This window comes from Cupressus sempervirens, chromosome 4 (genome assembly GCF_028749045.1).
Source record: "Cupressus sempervirens isolate cs-2001-9-10 chromosome 4, ASM2874904v1, whole genome shotgun sequence".
NCBI lineage: Eukaryota > Viridiplantae > Streptophyta > Pinopsida > Cupressales > Cupressaceae > Cupressus > Cupressus sempervirens.
The window spans coordinates 648,483,624-648,503,867 of NC_143121.1; the positions used below are offsets into that span (position 1 = coordinate 648,483,624).

Consider the following 20,244-nt stretch of genomic DNA (forward strand, 5'->3'; position numbering starts at 1 on the left):
ATATGATGTCTGAGGAAACTGGAATACAATCTCCAAAGAATGATAGGTCTCCTCTGAAGTGAAAGAGTCCTTCTCCATCTACTGTAAAGAAGTATCCACAATCATGTTAGTCTCGAAAGAAAGCTCAAGTAGTTGGGGGTTAGAGTGTTCCCTCACAACAAGTGAAGAAGAAGTCTCCTCAACAAAGAGAAGATTGATGTCATCAATGATGTCTCCCACATCTTCAATGTGAGACTCCACAAACAACACTGCAATGCCTAGAAGGAAGTCATCCCATGAAGCTGAAGTAGGAAGACATGGTGTTTCTTGCTACACTGAATCAGGAACATCTTTGGCTAGAACTGGATTAGTAGAAGCAACAGGAGCATCATGAGGTAGGATCTCAACTGGAGTTATAGGTACCATAACTGGAGTGACTGAAGATAGAATGTCTTCTAGAAATGGAGGAACTGTAGGATCTCCATATGCTTTCCAAAGAGCCATCCAAATGTCATAAGGTTCAATTGCCTTTCCAATGATATCAAGGCAATAAACATTGATACTGAAAAAAATGACATCTAAAATTATTTTAACAGGTGGCAGATCAGTGGAAGGGGGCAGTTCTTTGGAACATAGATAAATAAATACTTCCTTATGCTTTCTTCTTAGATGATCAATGATTAAAGCATTCCATTTGTGATAGTTTCTTTTTGTCAACCTTGGTCTAACACCAAACTACCATGTGAAACAAAACTCCATGGGATCAATATATGTATGCACCCCCAAAAATGTAAAAATAATCAATCAACCCCTCCAATGTATGATTTGGCACTTTATACTTAGTGCGTTTACAATAGCCACTTGCCAATTTTGGCCTTAGTGGACTTTTGATTTCATTTTTTACAACCTCCTCTTATAGTTCAAATCTAGAACTTTACAATGTAGCTCAGAAATACAACAATTTGAAGCAATACAATGCAAAGAAAGGACCTATTTTTGAAAGTGGTATTTCTATCCACACAAGCCTATAATTTGATTGCAGATATGGAAAATAGATGAAAAATTATTCACTTTCAAAAAAAATGGGACTTGTTTATGTGTCCAGATGAACTTGTATTGAGCCTTTGAGGTTGCAAAAATCAAGATTTGCAATTTGCAAAAAAAATTAGGAACAAAGATCTCAAACATCCTGCACCAATGTGTAGATCACAAAATTCTACCCTAAAACAAAAATAATTTCTTGAAAAAAGGAGTCCGTATGAGGGATATATCGTTGTTTAAAAATTGCCTCTGTAATTATTTTTCCTAAATCGCCTTCGTCACGTCTCCAAAAAATAAATGGCTCTAAATTTCACCTCAGATGTCTACATTTGATGAAACAAAAGTTGATTTGGGGTTTTTTTTTTACCTTCTAAATATGATGCCAATATCTGATTTGCACCAGCAAGCTCCAATCTTATCCTGCAAAAATCTCTCCTCTATAGGCCTGATGGCCAAAATTTTTTTAAACAAAATACGCAAATCCGAAAAATAATGTAGAGAAATTGTAGAGACTAAAATAATAAAATATACAAATCTGAAAAATTAAATTCAAAGATCTAAAATGATCATACCAAATTTGCAAATTGGGCCTTCGAGTGCCCGTTTGCAAAAAAAGTTTGCCTCAATTTTGACTATGGCCTAAGGGAGGCAAATTTATAGTCAAAATTCACTGAATTGGCACTCTGGACGCAATGGTGAGGTTCGCTTTGGCTCTAGATGCTCCCAATGACTGTAGATTCACCAAATCTAAATCAATGGCCCTCTGAGAGGTGAATCAATAATGATCCTTAATGGCTATGGAATGACACTCCTATGGTTTTGATACCATTTAAGAATTTGGTATAGCTATGATACCATGAAGAATTTGTCTTAGGGCAAAATGAAGCCAAGATCAAGAAGTACAAGACTAGCACAATATGGACCAAATAATGTTTGATCAACCTGTCATCTTTAATAGGACTACCACAATCATCAAGCTTTGTTCTTACTTCATTCACCTTAATGATAAGATCCTATATAGATTCAAAGTTATTAGGATATAGGGAGATAAGCTCATCTTCAATTTTGTAAACATCATCTTCAGTCACTTTACCATATAGGTTTTTTAGGGCATCCCAAGTTTCCTTGGATGTATCATGCTTCATGATCTGAAAGAGGATCTTGTCTTCAACCCCCAACCTAAGAGCACTTAGGGCTTTCCTATCTGCCTTTTCCCAAGCTTTGATATCACTTTGAGATACTTTATCACTTGTTGGTTTAGGAGAGGAACTAGTGAGACCACAAACGGGGGACATCATCCCCATTAGATTTGAACCTTGATGATAAGGATAACAACTCAACAACTTAACCATCACAACATATTAATTAATTATTATTTTTATATTAAAAAATATTAAATTTTATTTATTTAAATATTTGAAATAGAATGATGATTTCTAATCATTTTAAATTTTAAATTAATTTTTTAATGTAAAAATACAATCTAAAAATGTTAAAAATAAATTAAATATTAAAATATTAATAAAATAATATTAAATATTATCAAATTCTAAACTTTACTAATCTACCTAATTAAACTATAATAATTTATGACAAATACATGCAACTATGGCACTTGTTAACTATAATCTTTTATTTAGAAAAAATAAAAAAAAAATCTAAATAAATTTGACTAATGTATACAAACTCGTATGAAAATGAAGCAAACAGGTAATCCACTTTTTCCATTAGAAAGTTGTATATTTTTTTAATATATACTGATAAAAGTTGTCCAACCCATTTTTCGAAATTATTTTACATTTTATTATTCCAAACTAGAATCTATCCACATGTCAGATACCATTTAAAAACAATAAATGCTCGTCCACACACTTGATTCTCGGTCCACTCACTCACGTGACCAACCGCTTAAAATTTGTTATTCAGAAAAGGTGGCTCCACATCACGAAGAAATCTTTCTCTACGTTTGAAAATATGGAAGAGAAAGTGGGCACGAGACAGCGTCAGCATCAGGCATAGAAGAAAGTTGTAATCCATGCGCAGTATTTATCTTCCAATACCCATGAGCATTAGCTTTGATAACAACCATGAACAGCTCCTTGTTACTGGGTGTGGCTATTGCCATAGCAATTGGCTGTGCCAGCATTTTGCTGCCTTATTTCTCCGACAGAAACCAGGTCAGTTGTGGCTTGTGCTCTGCTTCTTTTTAATTCATAAATTATATCTTTCTGTGACAAGAGATTGTTATGAAAATCTGTACAATACCCAAATTATTGCATGAATTTTGTATTTCTAGAAAACATAAACATGTACTGTGAATCACCTCCTCGGGGTCTCTCTTCTTCTGGTTTACTTATTCCAATTCTTCACAAATTCTTTTTCTCTCCATTCATTTTTCTTTGTATGTTGGCTTGGTTCTCTTTCTTTTTCTTTTGGTCTCCATTATGTTGTTCGTTTCTTAGATTCATAAGCTTCTCCCATTCTTGTAATTTTGAGTTGCCCGTATTGTAAATCGCTCACTTCAATTTATCTAGGTTGTCCTAGTTTTCTTACTTTCATCCCTCTCTATTTCTACACTTACCTTTTCCTCCACCTGAAATTCTTTGGCAGTTCAGTCATATGTCAACCTGCTGCTTATTTGTTAATTTCATCCACTCTTTTAATGTTTTCTTTATTGTTTCTTGTACTCCTGACTTGGGTTTTACTCCTCGTTTCCCATTCTTTAAAATTTTTAGTGTTCTTTTTACTAACCAATTTTTGTTGCTATTCTACTAGGCATTTTTTTGATTGTTTAATTGGTTAACCATACATTTTCGTTTCTAAGCAACTTTGTCTCTATCTTTCTTTTCCATGCCCTCGTCATGTATCTTTTTTTATGTAAGCTTTCCCATAATGTTCTTAGTATCTGTAGTTGATTATAAAATGTGAATTGAAATAAAATTCGTACAATTTATTTCTGAAGTTTTTATTTAATCTCATGAACCCTTTTATTAAAGGTAAACCTCCTTTCCTGTATCTATTATCTACAATTAAATTCTAAGACCAATCCTCTGCGTTAACATTGTATAAGAGATACGATATATTGGTTAGACATGTAAAATGTAAGCCAAACAAGCTAGACAATCGTTTTAGAGTTAATAACTGCGTAGTGGAACATTGGTTGTGTTGACTTTGCATTACGAAACAGGGGATAGAGCTCTTTTAACAAAACTTGTGGGCATTATGGCCACATTTCAGGTGGCTCCTACCTTCTTTAATGATCCAATATGCACTAAGTTAGGCCGCTACATAAAACCAATATAATGCAAGGTAAGGGTATATTAATGGGAAACACTTAGTGGGGACAGACCTCCTGGTAAGCAGCATTAATTGTCTCTGATTTGACATCAATAGACTGTCCCATGGAAGGAAGCCAAGGAGGGGAAGAAAATAAATATGTACAGACTGCCAGTAAATTTGGCAAAGGGCTGAAAAATGGTGCCGATGGAGCAAGATCTTGTACGGCCTAGCAGCATTCACTGCTCTCACATTTTATTGTCTTGGACTGTAATGACCCTAGCTGAAGAAACAGAGTTTAAAAATACGTTTCACAATAAAATATTACACATTTTATGAAATTAATCATAATATTTAAGCCGTCCATTTTATTTGCACCCAAACTAAATTAGTATTGTTTTTTTCCTTTCTTTTATCCTTTAGCCTAAGGAAAATAAAGAACAGGCTACTGATCTTCGATCTCTTATTTTAACTCTGTAAAGTGGGCATGACATAGACCCCCTGATCACCATTCAAACCACTTCCACTTTTCCTTGCTTGCCCTAAATAATGCCTCTGAGAACCATCTCTAACATCTTATAGGATGTCCGAAAAGAAGAGGGAAGAGGCAACAGTAGTAGGTATGCTTTCATATTAAGATTTATTTCCTAAAGGATACTGAATTTTGAAGATTTTGCCAAATCTACCCATTATTATTTCTTTTTGCTTTTTTTTTTTTTTTTGGAGGGGTAAACGCTTTGACCTGGAGCTATGAACCAGTGAGGCCACAAATGGGGGACCTCATCCCCATTAGATTCGAACCTTATGGGCAAGGATAACAACACAACAATTTAACCATCACAACATGCCACTATTGGCAATTATTATTTCTTTTTGCTTGGTAATAGTCTTTTCATTATATTATTAAGAATAAAGGTGCTACAATAACATATTAAATTTGAGGGGCCTATTAATGGGCTGTTGAGGATTCAACCTTGCTCATATAGGTCAATAGACGAGTTGTGGAGACTGGATGAACTAAGGTAATTTTTTGACTGTGCTTTTAAGGGCAATCTGGGTCTATCAGGGGCTGGTTATGTGGCTAGGGACGATGAAGGAAATATGTTAATGATTGGAGCAAAAAGGCTTCTGATTGGAACAAATAACGAACAAAGATTATGGCTGCTTTATTAGCTATTAAAATGACATTGAGATTGGGGGCTAAGGAACTATGCTTAGAGGGTGATTTACATCATTAGATGGGATTCAGGAATGTAGTACTTGATTAAGAAGATTCAAATGATCAAGATGATGTTAGAGGTTTTTGAGGATTTCAAGGTAACTCATGTGTTGACGAAAGAAAATGAAGTACTAGATAAACTATCCAAATTTGGGGTATCTTTGCCAGAGCAGACAAAGGAAGAATTCATCGAAGACTTTAGGGCCCATTTGGTTGTTGGAATACGATTTAGGAATGGGAATTTGAAACCCTTGATTTGGGATTCTGGAACTTGAAATCTAGATTACGGTTTCTGCAATTTGTTTTGGGACTGTTTGGTTCAAACTTAAAATTATTTGATATTCGGAATTTTTTATTCCAAGCCCGTTTGGTTCAAAATACAAATATATGGTTCAAAAAATGAGTATAAAAGTTATAGTGAGAAAGGCAATTTGTATCTCTAATTTTTTTAAGGACCTATTCATGATGCTTTCAATTCCGCACATGCCAAAAATGTCATTATTCATTGCAAAATAAAAATTCAAGAAAAAGTTAAAAAAAAGACAAAAGAAAAAGTTAAAAAAAAGACGAAAGAATTTAGATATGTGTGGTACTAATTATTTTATTTAATCCAAACATATGAGCAAGTAATAGCGGAAAATTTTCCCCCCATTTAAAAAATTAAATTTCAAAAATTTGTGCAAAAAAAGATAACCTCAAATGGGCATCCGGATGTCAAACCCAATTAAATTTTACTTTAGTTGAAATCCTCATTTTCAAAAAATGGGATTTAAAATGGGAATTAAAATGAGAATTCAAAATAACAAGTATTTTGAGGAATTTGGAATCCTTGTTTTGGGGGTCAAATGGGGATTCTGGATTCTACTTTTTCCCAATTCCAATTCTGATTGTGCGGACCCAAACAATGGATTAGAAATTTTTTAGAATTCTGAATGCCAATCCATTCTAATTCCAGCTACCAAATGGGTCCTTAGGGGTTTGAATTTGGATTCATTCAAGGAGATTAATTAAACATGCAAAAAAGGAAGAAATGTAAGGGCGTAAGGGAGGCAACTTAGAAGGCTTTGGATGGAATATGATCAAGGAATTTGGGTTCATATTCTACATATGATTTTATCATGCAAGTGATATCCACCTTTGGAGAGAACATGTTGAACCAAAAAAGTGAAGATTACATCATCTCCTCATCATTAGAAGCCATGGGAGGAAACAAAAAAACCAACAATCATGGAGGCGAATTTCCCTCTAAAATTGCTTAACCAATTACCTTTTGTTTCGAGGCGAAGTCACTGTTTGAATGAAGAGGAGTGTTTTAAGTGGGATTATGAGAGATTTTGGAGGTGTGTGGAGCTGATTCAGGGTGAAGATTACTTGTGTAAAGAACTCCAACCGGTTCTAACTTCAATTCTTGTGGTTTCACATTTTGTCAAACACTTATCTTGCAAGCTCTGATACCACTGTAATGACCTCTGCTGACTCACACTAGCAATGTTGGAGGATGTTTTGTTTTTCGCAAGTTTTTTCTTTTTAGGTTTTTTGAATATATAAGTTTTTTGATTTTCAAATATATATAAATAAATGCTGAAACAAATATCATGAAATGTAACAACTGATATGATTTTCCAATCTAGAATTCCATTTGCAATTTCAATAGAGGCAATTATTACATAGAATACTCAAGGCAAATAAAAAAACTATGAAACCTGGCTGAGTGCTGGTGTTCAATATAATTATTGTAGCAGGCTAGAATGCTCATGCCAACTCCTATCACTCCCAGCTGATGGCAACGTTGCTAGCAGAAGACAAACACTGCCTTGCTACCACATAACGCTGCTATTAAAATAGGAAATTGCTGCCTTAATGGACGGTTAATAGTGACTTCCAATAGTTGTAGGCTTCAAACGCCTACTTGTTGCAGCCAAATGCCTCAAATTTTCACCAAACTCTGGCTGCCTGGGATGAATATAAGTGCAGGCCTATAGATGCCTGAATACAATGGCCAATCGTCCTTCAAAAACCACAATATGCAACAAACTTTGAAGGCAAATGAGACACCAAGAAACTCTGGTCGACTTGCAGCAAATAATGGACAATTTTGGTATGCAACAACACCAAAATTGTAATCAGAATAATCAGAGTCTATTCTCAGATATTTAGAGCACAATTCACCACAATCTTTCAGTGATTCATAGTGCAAACAAAGAGGAATCAGTCCTCACAAAACCCTTTAGTAAATTCACAAAGTAATAAAATCAATTGGCAAGAGAATCATCAATCTTCATAAGGAAGTCCTTTTTATAACATTAAATGATGTGTGGCTTCATCCACACACCAAACGCCCAAGAGCTTCATGAATACACTTTTCGCTTAATACTTGGGCACATGTTTAATTAATATAATTTATCAACTCCCTTTGGCTTCGAAGATAACCTTTTCGTCAATATCATGATATTCTCACACACAAGATTATTGTTTCCTGTGCGCAAGGTTTAAAAATTTCCGACCTGGTTTTGACGAGCTATGACACTAAGGTTGCCAATATACAATTCCAACAAAAATAGCAACCTTAGGGTATTTAATTAAATAATAATTATAATTCACCCGACTTGTGGAAATGATTGTAGAAGCATCAAAATCGAAATTCGACAACATGAGTGATACTGATGAAGAAAGATAATGAGCTTAATTGGGTAACTTACTAAAAATAGATGCTCCCTCCAAGATTTTTGGAGTCCAAACCATAAGCCAAAAATGAAAACTGAGAGCATCATTCAACTCCACTAACTCATTTGTGCTCATCGAAACCAACCGTTGACTTACTATAAATAGTAATTTCATCAAAACGGAGATAAAATTCACCATTGGCCATTGGAGAGCCTACTATAAGGTCCTCTAAACACCAATATCAGCCTACAAAGACCCAATGATAGATTGAATCCATCAACTTTTCCATAACTCAAAATTGGGGACATTGCAGTCCCCCTCCCTAATATTGCTTGCCCACAAGCAATCCCATAGCAAAAACAAATATCACCGTCCACTTGGATCCCTAGGGTAAAACTGTGTAATATCCCTATTGTGCACAACCGGCTCCTATAACATCAATACCCAAATAATTGACATCAATAACATAATCATTTGGAAACTAATTGTAGGTGTTGATCAAGTAGACAAGTCATTGAAACTCAACCCAAGTGAAGCACCAACTTTGTTTGCACCCGAGTCCCAATATAACTGACATCCACATCTAGCTGCATTGCGGAGATAGTAAAAACCATGGGTGTCTGTGACACAACCAACATCTCCATCCTCTTGTGATATTGCTATCAGGATTTAACTGTGTGATTCTTGAGTCAAGCTCATTGACCCATATTTCATTAGTAGTGATTCAACATGAATCCATCTCTCATGAGAATAAATGGAACACTTAGCACTCATTGGATCTAGGTGATGCTCGCATGGGTGAAGCACCGAGACTTCTTTGGAGGTCACCCATCCTAGTACTACTCCAGCCTGAGCGGGCTTAATTATGGAGTTTCCTCCATGGTTAAACCCAAAGCTTGCAATCCCATTTGCAAAACCTTCACCGAGTGTTGTGCCTTATGAACCATTCATTAGAAAGCCCCTTAAGCTCATCAATTGATAAGTAGGAGATAATTTCCACAGCAAGTTAAATTGTGATATTGCTATCAGGATTTTACTGTGTGATTTTTGAGTCAAACTCATTGACCCATATTTCATGAGTAGTGATTCAACATGAATCCATCTCTCACGAGAATAAATGGAACACCTAGCACTCATTGGATCTAGGTGACGTTCACAGGGGTGAAGCATTGGGATTTTCCAGGAGGTCACCCATCCCATTACTACTCCAACCTGAGTGTGCTTAACTACGGAATTTCCTCCATGGTTAAACCCAAAGCTTGCAATCTCATTAGAAAGCCCCTTAAGTTCATCAATTGATAAGTAGGAGATAATTTCCACAGCAAGTCAAATTGTGATATTGCTATCAGGATTTAACTTTGTGATTTTTTAGTCAAACTCATTGACCCATATTTCATGGGTAGTGATTCAACATGAATCCATCTCTCATGAGAATAAATGGAACACTTAACACTCATTGGATCTAGGTGATGCTCACAGGGGTGAAGCACCGGGACTTCTCGAGAGGTCACCCATCCCCGTACTACTTCAGCCTGAGCACTCTTAATTACGGAGTTTCCTCCATGGTTAAACCCAAAGCTTGCAATCCCATTTGCAAAACTTTCATCGAGTGTTGTGCCTTATGAACCATCCATTAGAATTATCTCCTTCTTATCATCTCCATCCTCTGCTGAGTTGTCTTGGATGTGTCGATACTGCAAGTGACCTACCTCGCAGTTATTGATCCCATCTACAAAAGATGATGCCAACCCATCCAAAAAGGATGGTATGAAATTGGTGCCAACCCACATCAACGCGAAAGCAAGTCTTCTACCTGTGGGTCAAAAGAAAAATGATGAGCACTCCTCACTATATAATTGTGGTAAAATGCTCCAATCTCTATTAGAGGCTCATCAACAACAAAACAAGAATCAAGAGATGGCTCCAATCTATGCTGAACAACTGGATGGGCAGGATCTTAGGTAACCCCCTCAACAAACATGACTACAAAATGCCTATGGGGAAGCATTGTAGCCAAAGTCTCTACAATCTTTCCCACCAAATGTCAAATACCATGAGAACTCCAAATGAGTGCCCTTAGAAGCTCTGTATTGTCCATCTTGCAATTCTAGACTCTCAAGCAGATACTTCATAAGTGACCTTGTGTAGTAGAAATTATATGTAGAAACATCAACTTGCTCCCTTGCAATCCACAACTGATCTCTTTGAAACTGTGGCACTACCACAACTGTCCATCACTATCAACTGTATGGGATGAAGTAACATGATTGGTTCCAAAGGGAAATATCCTAACATGAGAATCAATCTGCCAACCAGATAATACTCAAGACGTATCTAGTAAAGACAAGGGAGTGGTGTCGTGAACTGTCACACAATTCACCGCTGATTCCTCCTCGATATTACAATGGTTGTAAAAAAATCTGCCCTAGATCACATGATAGGGACTAATCTCTAGAGAACCAGACACAACAAGCTCCCTACGATCCTCCATTGATACACTTATCTCATCTGTAGTTATTGCACTCATCTCAAGGGTGGATCTAACAACATCCTCATCACATCTATCATCCCTCTTCGCGGAAGTCAACTCACCACCAACCACTACTATGTCTAGTTGAACTGGATTTGGGGTTGGTGTAGATTGTACACTCTCCAACTCCATGGTAACCTCATCCAAACGTGATTGTGACTCTTGGAGGGCCAAATGAGTACATTGCAAAGAGTCTACAATCACCTCAAGCTCATGAGTGAGCTCGTCAACCTCCTCCTTTTGCCTCAAAGTATCATAACATACCTAGTCTCTTGAGTAGGAAATCCCAATTTACTAACAACTGTAAATAATTATGTCTCATAATCCTAATAGCCTCTCAGAGAGCATGAAACTCCTCAAGGGAAAGACCTCCATCATGGTGCTCATCTGTCACAGGAGCGCTCCAAGCTAGCCAACATTTGACGAGTAACATCAAAATTCTCTAAAGTTGTGGCAATCATGCTATCACTAACCTTTAGATGCCCAATCAAATGATAAGGAACCTGTATCTATTGACTCCTGTTCATGTCCTCTGCCCAAACTCGAGATTGTATCCTTATTGCTCAGTTCATGATCACTCTCCTCATGTGCACTAACAACCTTGCACATGTCCATCAACGAGGTAGGTGCTACTCAATACCTCTACCAATACCTCCTCTGAAGAAGTGGAAGCCACTGCTGTATCAAACTCCTTGCATGTCCCTACTTCCCCCTCATTAGTAAGTCCTTGTAAATCATGGTCCTAGGACCTATCATCATCCAATAAATACTTTGAGTAATCACCCAACATCTGATATGATATACCAGACTAGCTGCAACATGAATCATCGTGTGAAACATCAAAGTTTGTAATGTCCCCATTTTAGCATTCATAGCATGATGTTGTCGTTGGCCTATTTCCCCACTGTCCCGTAGGCTAACCAGGACATTAAAGGGACTTAGAGGCCATTTGGCCCAGATAGTTTCAGTTGCAGGTCTTTCTGATGGGTTCTAAGGCAACTTTGGGCACACTTACTATTTATAGTAAGTCATCTTGGACATGGTCGGACATCCAATGGCAGCGGTATGTCGATGGTAATTGTTTAAAATTGACAAGAAGACTTGTTTATCATTGATAAGATTTGTTATGCATTGATAAAGCTATTTTATAAAGTTAAATTTAAATATTTAACTCTATTAATGCATAGACTATAGTTTGTGGGAAATATTTAAATTAAAAGAGTCCCCTTTATTTTATAACACATTGGAGGCATAAGTTACATAAAGGGAGTGATGTTTTATCCCACATTGAGAAAATGAAGGATTGAGCTCTTGTGAGAACACTATAAAAGAAATGGAAGAGCTTCTTTTAAGTATGCTTGGAAATATCAAAGAAATTGGCAAATTTTTTGGAGATTATGTCTCAATAGTTTGAAGGACGAAATGCCTTCAAGCTGAAAATCTTGACGCCATTGAAAGATATGGTCTTGAGATTTAATAGGGTAGCAGTCTGAAAAAGTAGATACAAAAAAGCAGTCCGAAAAAGCAGTCCGAAAAAGCGAAACCGAAAAAGTAGGCCGAAAAAGCAGTCCGAAAAAGCAGTTCGAAAAAGCAAATCGGAAAAGCAAAGCAGAAGGGGCAGCATTGAAGAAAATTATTACAGCCATCTACAACCAGGTTCCTTTATTAGTATTGTTTTTTTAGAGTGTTATAAGTTTCAGCTGTAAGTGTGCATTATACCAGCATTATCATTTTGTAATCCATGTAAATGCCAAAAGTCTTGGCCATATTTCATGAGCATTGTATTAGAAATTTCATTGCAAATTAAGAAGATAATAGTTGCTGGTGTCATTTAAGCAATTCAATATCATTATTTATTAGCTAGTTAGTTTGTACACCAACTGTTTGTAAAAATGCCAGTTGGCTGTAGGTGTTCATTTCTCATGCTTCGATCATATATATGCACTGAATATTGTCAAAATTAGTAGCACACTCATGTTAGGCCATTGTGTAGTCCATTTGGAGTCTTCTAGCACAAGATTCTCATTGATGCAAATTGAAAAAAGAGTCATTTAAAGCCAGCTGAAATACTATATCAGTCATACGTCCCTTGCATGTGAATTGTTTGATGAAATTCCTTGAGCTTTCATCAGCATTTTTTGAGAGCAGATTTGAGGAGGGCCATTACAAAGTTCCCCACATCACTAGTATGAACACCGTCCAATTGAGACCCCTTTGCTATTGCTTGCTATTGCATATATGACTTAATGTTATCATGTGAGTAAACAACACTAGGGCATAAATCTACATCACTTGATTCCTTTGTAACACTCAATCATGGGTGTCATCATTGGGAGGCTCCATGCCCTCATTCTCTACACACGAGAAAATTGTTGTCCCTTGCACTAACCCAACACTATGACTGCTGCCAAAAAATCTGAATTGTCAGTGCTCATATCTTGTATGCAGTCTTCAAAAATGCCCTCATCAAAAGAGTATAAACTAACAATGGTAACAATTGCATCATCTGTATTCATACTATCCGCAACATCATCAATCTTGAAAATCAGACCTTGTATCACCCATATCCCCACTACTACTAGCTAATGTAAGACTGCCATCAAAGGTAGTTAGCATGTCCTCAACATTTCCCGAAGCACTAGCTCTGGAATCCTCAAATTGCTGGAACTCAATGCTGATGTCCTTTAATGAAACAAACATGTCCAAATGTCCCGGTGTAGAGTCTCCAACATCATAATTGCAGATAGGACTAGTGACTGCCCCACTAAGCACAGGGTTATCTTCACCATGATCACCAGCTGCTAAAAACTCATGGTGAAGACTTCTAGATGTCTAACCTATGAAAAACTCTAGTCTATCTTCTTGCATTCTTGGTGAAGGCCTTTTGAAAATGGAAACTATATACCTAGCTACCTTGTCAGTTGTCATAGGATCTAAAAGTCTTGCTACCATCTTTTTCTGATTTTGTCCAAGCTTTTCCATACTTTCCATTAGGGCATTTGTTTGCTTCCTGAGATTACTGGTGTTATTCAATTGGTGTCCATAGTTATCAGATTTCCTATATTTTTCCATAATTGAAATAAGTTCAAGAGTGCTGGTTACTCAAATATCAACAATAGGACTAAAACAATAATTTTCCCTACTGTACAGGATGACAGGAAACTGCTTTGATACCATTGTAAAGAACCCAACCAGTTCTAACTTGAATTCTAGTGGTTTGACATTTTGTCAGATACTTATCATGCAAGCTTTGATACCATTCTAAAGAACCCCAAACGGTTCTAACTTCAATTTTAGTGGTTTGTCATTTTGTTAAACACTTATCATGCAAGCTCTAATACCACTGTAATGAGCTCTACTGTCTCACACTGTAGAAATGCTGAAAGGTGTTTTGTTTTTTTAATATACAAGTTTTTTGAATTTCCTATACACATAAATAAACGATGAAACAAATATCATGAAATGTAACAACTGATATAATTTGCCAATCTAGAATTCCAATTACAATTTCAATAGAGACAATTATTACATAGAATACTCAAGGAAAATAAATAAACCATGAAACTTGGATGAGTGCTTGTGTTCAATAAAATTATTGCAGCAGGCTAGAATGCTTACGTCAACTCTTGTCACTCCCATCTATTGATAACGTTGCTAGCAGAAGATGAACACTGCCTTGCTACCACATAAAGCTTCTATTAAAGTAGGAAATCACTACCTGAATGGACGCCTAACAATGATGTCCAATGGTTGTATGCTTCAAACACCTATTTGTTGCAGCCAAATGCTTCAATTGTTAACCAAACTCTGGCAGCCCATGATGAATATAAGTCCTATATATGCCCAAGTACAATAGCCAATCGTCCTCCAAAATCCACAATATGCAACAAACTTTGAAGGCAAATGAGATGCGAAGAAACCCTGGTCGACTTGCAGCAAATAATGGACAATTTTGGTTTACAACAACACCAAAGTTGTAATCAGAGTAATAAGAATTAATTCGTAGATATTCAAAACACAATTCACCACAATCTTTCAGTGATTCCAAGTGCAAATAGAGAGGAATCAGCCCTCACAAAACCCTTGTTGAAACCCTTCAACAAATTCACAAAGTAATAAAATCAATTGGCAAGAGAATCATCAACCTTCATAAGGAAGTCCTTTTTATAACATTAAATGAAGTGTAGCTTCATCCACACACCAAACGCCCAAGAGCTTCATGCATACACTTTTCACTTAAATCCCCTTTGCTTTATACTTAGGCACATATTTGAATAATATAATTTATTAACTCCTTTTGGCTCCAAAAGTGACCTTTTCATCAATATCATGATATTCTGACACACATGGTCATTGTTTCCTGTGCCCAAGATTTAAAACTTTCCAACCTAAGTCCGGTGAGCTATGCACTAAGGTGGCCTATACACAATATTAGCAAAAATAGCAACCTTAACATATTTAGTTAAATAATAATAATTATTCACCCGTCTTGCAAAAATGATTGAACAAGCATTAGAATCAAAATCTAAGAACACATCAGTGATCGTGATGAAGAAAGATGATGAATGAACTTGGTAGGGTGACTTACTAAAAATAGATGCTCCCTCCAAGATTCTTGGAGCCCAAACCAGAAGCCAAAAATAAAATTGAGAGCATCACTCAACTCCTCTAACTCATCTGAGCTCATTGGAATGAACTGATGACCTATAAATAGTAAGTCCCTCAAAATGAAGCCAAAACTCACCATTGGGCACTGGAGAACCTAATAACTCCCCAACAAGGTCCTCTAAACACTAGTATCAGCCTACAAGGACCCAATAATAGACTAAATCCATCAACTTTACTGCAACTTAAAAATGGGGACATTACAACTTGTCAACAGACTCGAGGCCGAGGACAAATTTGGATATTTTGTGCATATTCCTAGCATGGGCATTGTAATTGTCATGGAGTAGAGAGGAGGTTTTAAAAGTGATGAGATTCTGTGCTAAACCAAATTGGTCAGAATATTGGCAATGTTGCAAAGGGCTGAGCTAGGAGTTGACATTGCCACTGGTAAAGGACCCTGGAGGGTGATGGATGGGGCCTCAAAGGAGTTTCAACCATTTCTTATATGAAGCTCTTTGAAACCAAAAGATTTAAGGATTGGAGAGGCTCGTAGGGGTTGGGAGGAGCTATTGCTTTACATTCATGAGGAGGAAGTTGAGGTGGAGCCATTGGAAACATAGCAAAAACTCAAAATGAAGTCTCCACCATGGAAGTTGATAACCAAATTGTGCCTAGAGGATAGTGGGGAGTTTCCGACTCAATCTGCAAAGAAAGGGAGGAAAGGAAAAGCGGAGATGTGTCGTGGTATGTTCATTCTAATGACTCACGGTAGGACATGCTCAAGAAATGGAAGGAGTAAGATGCCCTAGTTGTTCCCACCCTTTATTTCATGAATTATTTGTCATTTGGTTTGACCCAAGTTGTTTAATGGGTATTATGTATTGCTAAGATCTGGGTACCTTTTTTACACGAGTAATGTATTTAGTGTTTTCTGTTAGTATGTAATGGGCATGATTGCCACAATGGCTGTGGATGGTAGTAGGGGTTTAGCATTGTAGTAAATAAATATGCATGCCATTGAGGAGTCAGATTTTTTGGGTGTTCTGATAGTTAAAGTGCCAAAACAATGGCTTATTCTGTAAATCTTTATTATATTAATATTTTTTGTCATCACCGATAAACTAACTTTTAACCATTAGTTCAAGCTAACAAAAACTATCTTCTGCTACGACTTTCTGCAACTACTAGAATCTATACTAGCTAAACTAACTGTCCCTTCATTAATAAAACTGGGCATTCTCAATACAAACTTTGGACATAAAAACCACCCTGACATAGTATTTGCGTACCTTGGCATTGTAGCCAAAACCCTCTGAATTGTCTAGAATAAACATGCCGCCTATAGTGTCGAGCTGAAAATTCTTGGCCTCCCTTTTTTCCTTTGCCTTTTGTTGCTTATCTTCTTCCATCTGCTGCAGAAACTCCTTTAACAGCTCCTTAGCCATCTTTGGCTTCTTCAATTCGTTTTTCTTTCATTGTTATAGGACTTCATACAAGGAAGGGATTATACCTCTTCATCGTTCCTTCCACTGCTCTTCAGTTTCCTTCCTCTGCCCTAAACTCCACTCCTGGCTTTGTCATGGCTGAAAAGAGAACCATCCCACTAGTCCTTTGGGGTCTCACACAAGACTCACATAGTCTCCTCCTTTGTTCTGAGTTGAAGAGCCCATACAAACATTGCAGATGCAATGTTGATATTAGAGTGGTACCGATGCTTATAGTTTCCATGAACTCTTCTCTGAGCAACAAGTGAATAATCTGCCAGAACTGGGGGTCATCTATCAGAAAATCCCTGCTATTCACTTCAGGCTCACTTGCCCCAGAAATGTGTGCTGCTGATTGGCCATTTTCAAAGAGAAATTGGCTTCCATTCCATTGCTCTGTCAAGATTTTGTAAACCTACCACCTGGAGATTATAATCGCTGCTCAATGCAAAAGAAATAAAAATGCCTTACCCGATACAGACCATGGACCACCTTTCGTTCTTCTAAAATCTTCTTCTTTGACTACCAATGCACCCAATTTACCTTCCATGTTGGCCTTGGAGTGCACAATATTAATGGTATTTGTGTCTGTGATGACATTGCATACTTGCCTTCCTCTTTGATCAAAAAATGATTGAGATTTACGCATCACCTTAATGGCTACGAGGAGGAGGGAAACCTCTAAATTTAAATTTAAATATAATCATCAGTGCATTAATGACTGGAAATTAGGCTCTATTACTTCACATCTCATCCTTTTATTACAACTCCCTCCTTGAAGCTCAATTTCCACTTAAGTTGATGCTCCTTCAATGAAACCCTTACCTTTGACATTACATCGGCCACTCCATTCACTTCTTTCCTTATTTGAGCGATTTTGTATTCTTCAAAAGAATTCAACAGTGCATTAAGCCTTCGTATATGCTTGTTCAAGTACCATACACCCGACTCCCCTTTTATTATGGCAATTATTATTATTAAGGGATCACCCTCCAAATGGAGCTTAGACACATTAAGGACCTATGCTGTTTTGATTGCTCTGAAGAATGCCTGGACCTTAACCTCATTGTTTGTTGAATGTCCCATCCATCAAACTTCTTGCTCCAGTCATCAGGATGTTACCTATCCTATCAAAAACTATAAACCCAGCACTTGAGAGCCCTAGGGTGCCTTTTGAGGCCTTGTCAAAATTGCTTTTTATCCATCTTTTATCAGGCAGTATCCATGCCACCACTTCAACCTTTGGAGGGAGAGGATTAACCCTTTGAAGCCCATTAACAGGCCAAATTTACCCATTATTTACATTCATTGATAGTTGAAATCCAAAATGAGTTTCCACACAATGAATGATGATATTTCTATAGGCTTCCATCGTTATATTTATATTTATAATTCCATCCATGACGTTAATAAATTAAAATTATTAATGATACACTTGATGAGGGTCCAAAGATGTGTAGAATGCCTTGATATAGTGCTGATTTAGGGGATGCATCGACTAGAGTATTTTATAAATTTATAATTATTTCCTCCTCGTAAATTTCTCCATATTGTGAATCCCGACTTGTATGCTTGGTCTGTATGTTAGAGAATCTTAATTTATAAATAGTCTTACTTTATCCATGTGCAGTTCACTAATCGCAGCTCAGTAATCTTAGTTCCTCCTAGACTTCTCCTCAAATCCCCAACATCAAGATGCGTGTCACTATCAAATTTCTCTCTCTTACCAAAATTTACATTTGAAGGTAGATCTGAGTGCATATGATTTACTACCATTTTCCAGTGTGATTAGTTTTTTATGCATACCTCTTTTGTGCAACCTTGGAGCATATGCCAAAGTCAAAATTGTCTGTCTGAATCAATATTTCAATTGTAGAAAGCTCTTGCTGCAGACATCATATTTTTCTTATATTGAATCATCATTTTTTGCTGCCAATGGAGCTTTTTCTGCACTCTTGTGATATGTGGAAAAGTGCACTTGATTGTGGAGCGGTAGATATTCTTTCTCTGATTGACTTGCTGAGTTATCCTTGCACACGTACAGTTCACTAATTGTACTTAAGACTACACAACATGTGTATTCATGTTCAGTTTGTTTAAATATGGCGAACCAAAAAATTTCAGATTATACCATGATTGCAGACAATAATAAAATTATCAAGGTTGTAACGATGCGGGTGCTTGGGTACTTAAGGTATGGGTACAGGTGTGATTATATTTCTGAATAGGGGACGGGGGTACATGGGTTGTCAAACTTTTTTTAATTATAATTTAATGTTTATAGAAAATTTGAAGTTATAAATCATGACAATGGTTTTTCAAAACAAGAACAGCGATGAAGTTTGCAAATGTGATGTATTCTTTTCAGTTCCAGATTTGCTATATGTTTGTAATAATAATATATGATAAATGTTTAGATGCATAACAGAGAGGGCAGACTTTAAACATGAACAAGAAGATCATAAATAATATAACAATGATATAATGCAAATGATAAACTTGATTTGAACAGTGGTAAAGTTTACTGTTAATCAGTATTGTATCAAAGTTTCAAATTGATTATGTATCTAATTAATCTTGATAAACCACAAGCTGATAAGCAAACAAAAAAATCGATTTTTTTTTTTCAGAAATCTTAATCAAGGGCGTTAGCTATGTTACTCTCCACTGAGTACCCAGTACTTGGGGTATGTGTATCCGGTACTTGGGTATGTGGGTACATGTACCCATGCAACCTAGAAAATAATACATGATACTTTTATTTAATACTCTACTACATAACCAATGTATGTAATCTAACAATCGGAATCCTATTATTCCTTCTTACTGCATCGATGATCAATCTAAACAAAGGAAGGAACATTGCTTGTTCTAAACACAGAAACCAATATGGAAATCTGACGAATCAAGATTTACACCCAATCCACCAAATCTCCCAGCTCACCCAAGATAGCAAATTGAACATATTCGTGGTTATCCCGACTCATAACTATTCTAAACACGGAAACCAATATGGAAATCTGACGAATCAAGATTTACGCCCAATCCAACAAATCTCCCAGCTCACCCAAGATAGCAAATTGAACATATTCGTGGTTATCCCGACTCATAACTATTCAAAAATAATTGTGAATTGAGACATACTCAACTATTGATAAGTACACTATTCTTCTTGTAAATAGAGACATACTCAACTATTCTTTGGTACACCACTCTTCTTGTAATTGTTATGTACTCAGTTATCCACATGAAGACCACTCACATGTGAATCAAGGCATATTTACCATCCAAAATGCAATCCTTGAGCTGTGAATGAGGCATACTCAACTACAGACAACACCACTCCTTTTGTGGATTCAGAAATTGAATTATCCAATTACTATTCTCCATGCTTGTGGATCTTGACATATTCAAGTATCCGAAAGAATAAAACATAAAACTGC

At 36.5% G+C, this 20,244-nt stretch overlaps 1 protein-coding gene across 3 annotated transcripts in view; it reads left to right on the top strand.

Annotated features, from left to right (window-relative positions):
* The first annotated feature begins 3,097 nt into the window (after positions 1-3,097).
* ALN (allantoinase) overlaps positions 3,098-20,244 on the top strand; it is a 264,097-nt gene continuing 246,950 nt past the window's right edge. For all 3 annotated transcript variants that reach the window (XM_089826352.1, XM_089826354.1, XM_089826353.1), the window contains exon 1: positions 3,098-3,197. In XM_089826352.1, the coding sequence (XP_089682478.1) occupies positions 3,108-3,197 (90 nt within the window). In that variant the 5' untranslated portion in view covers positions 3,098-3,107. The remainder of the gene's footprint in view (positions 3,198-20,244) is intronic.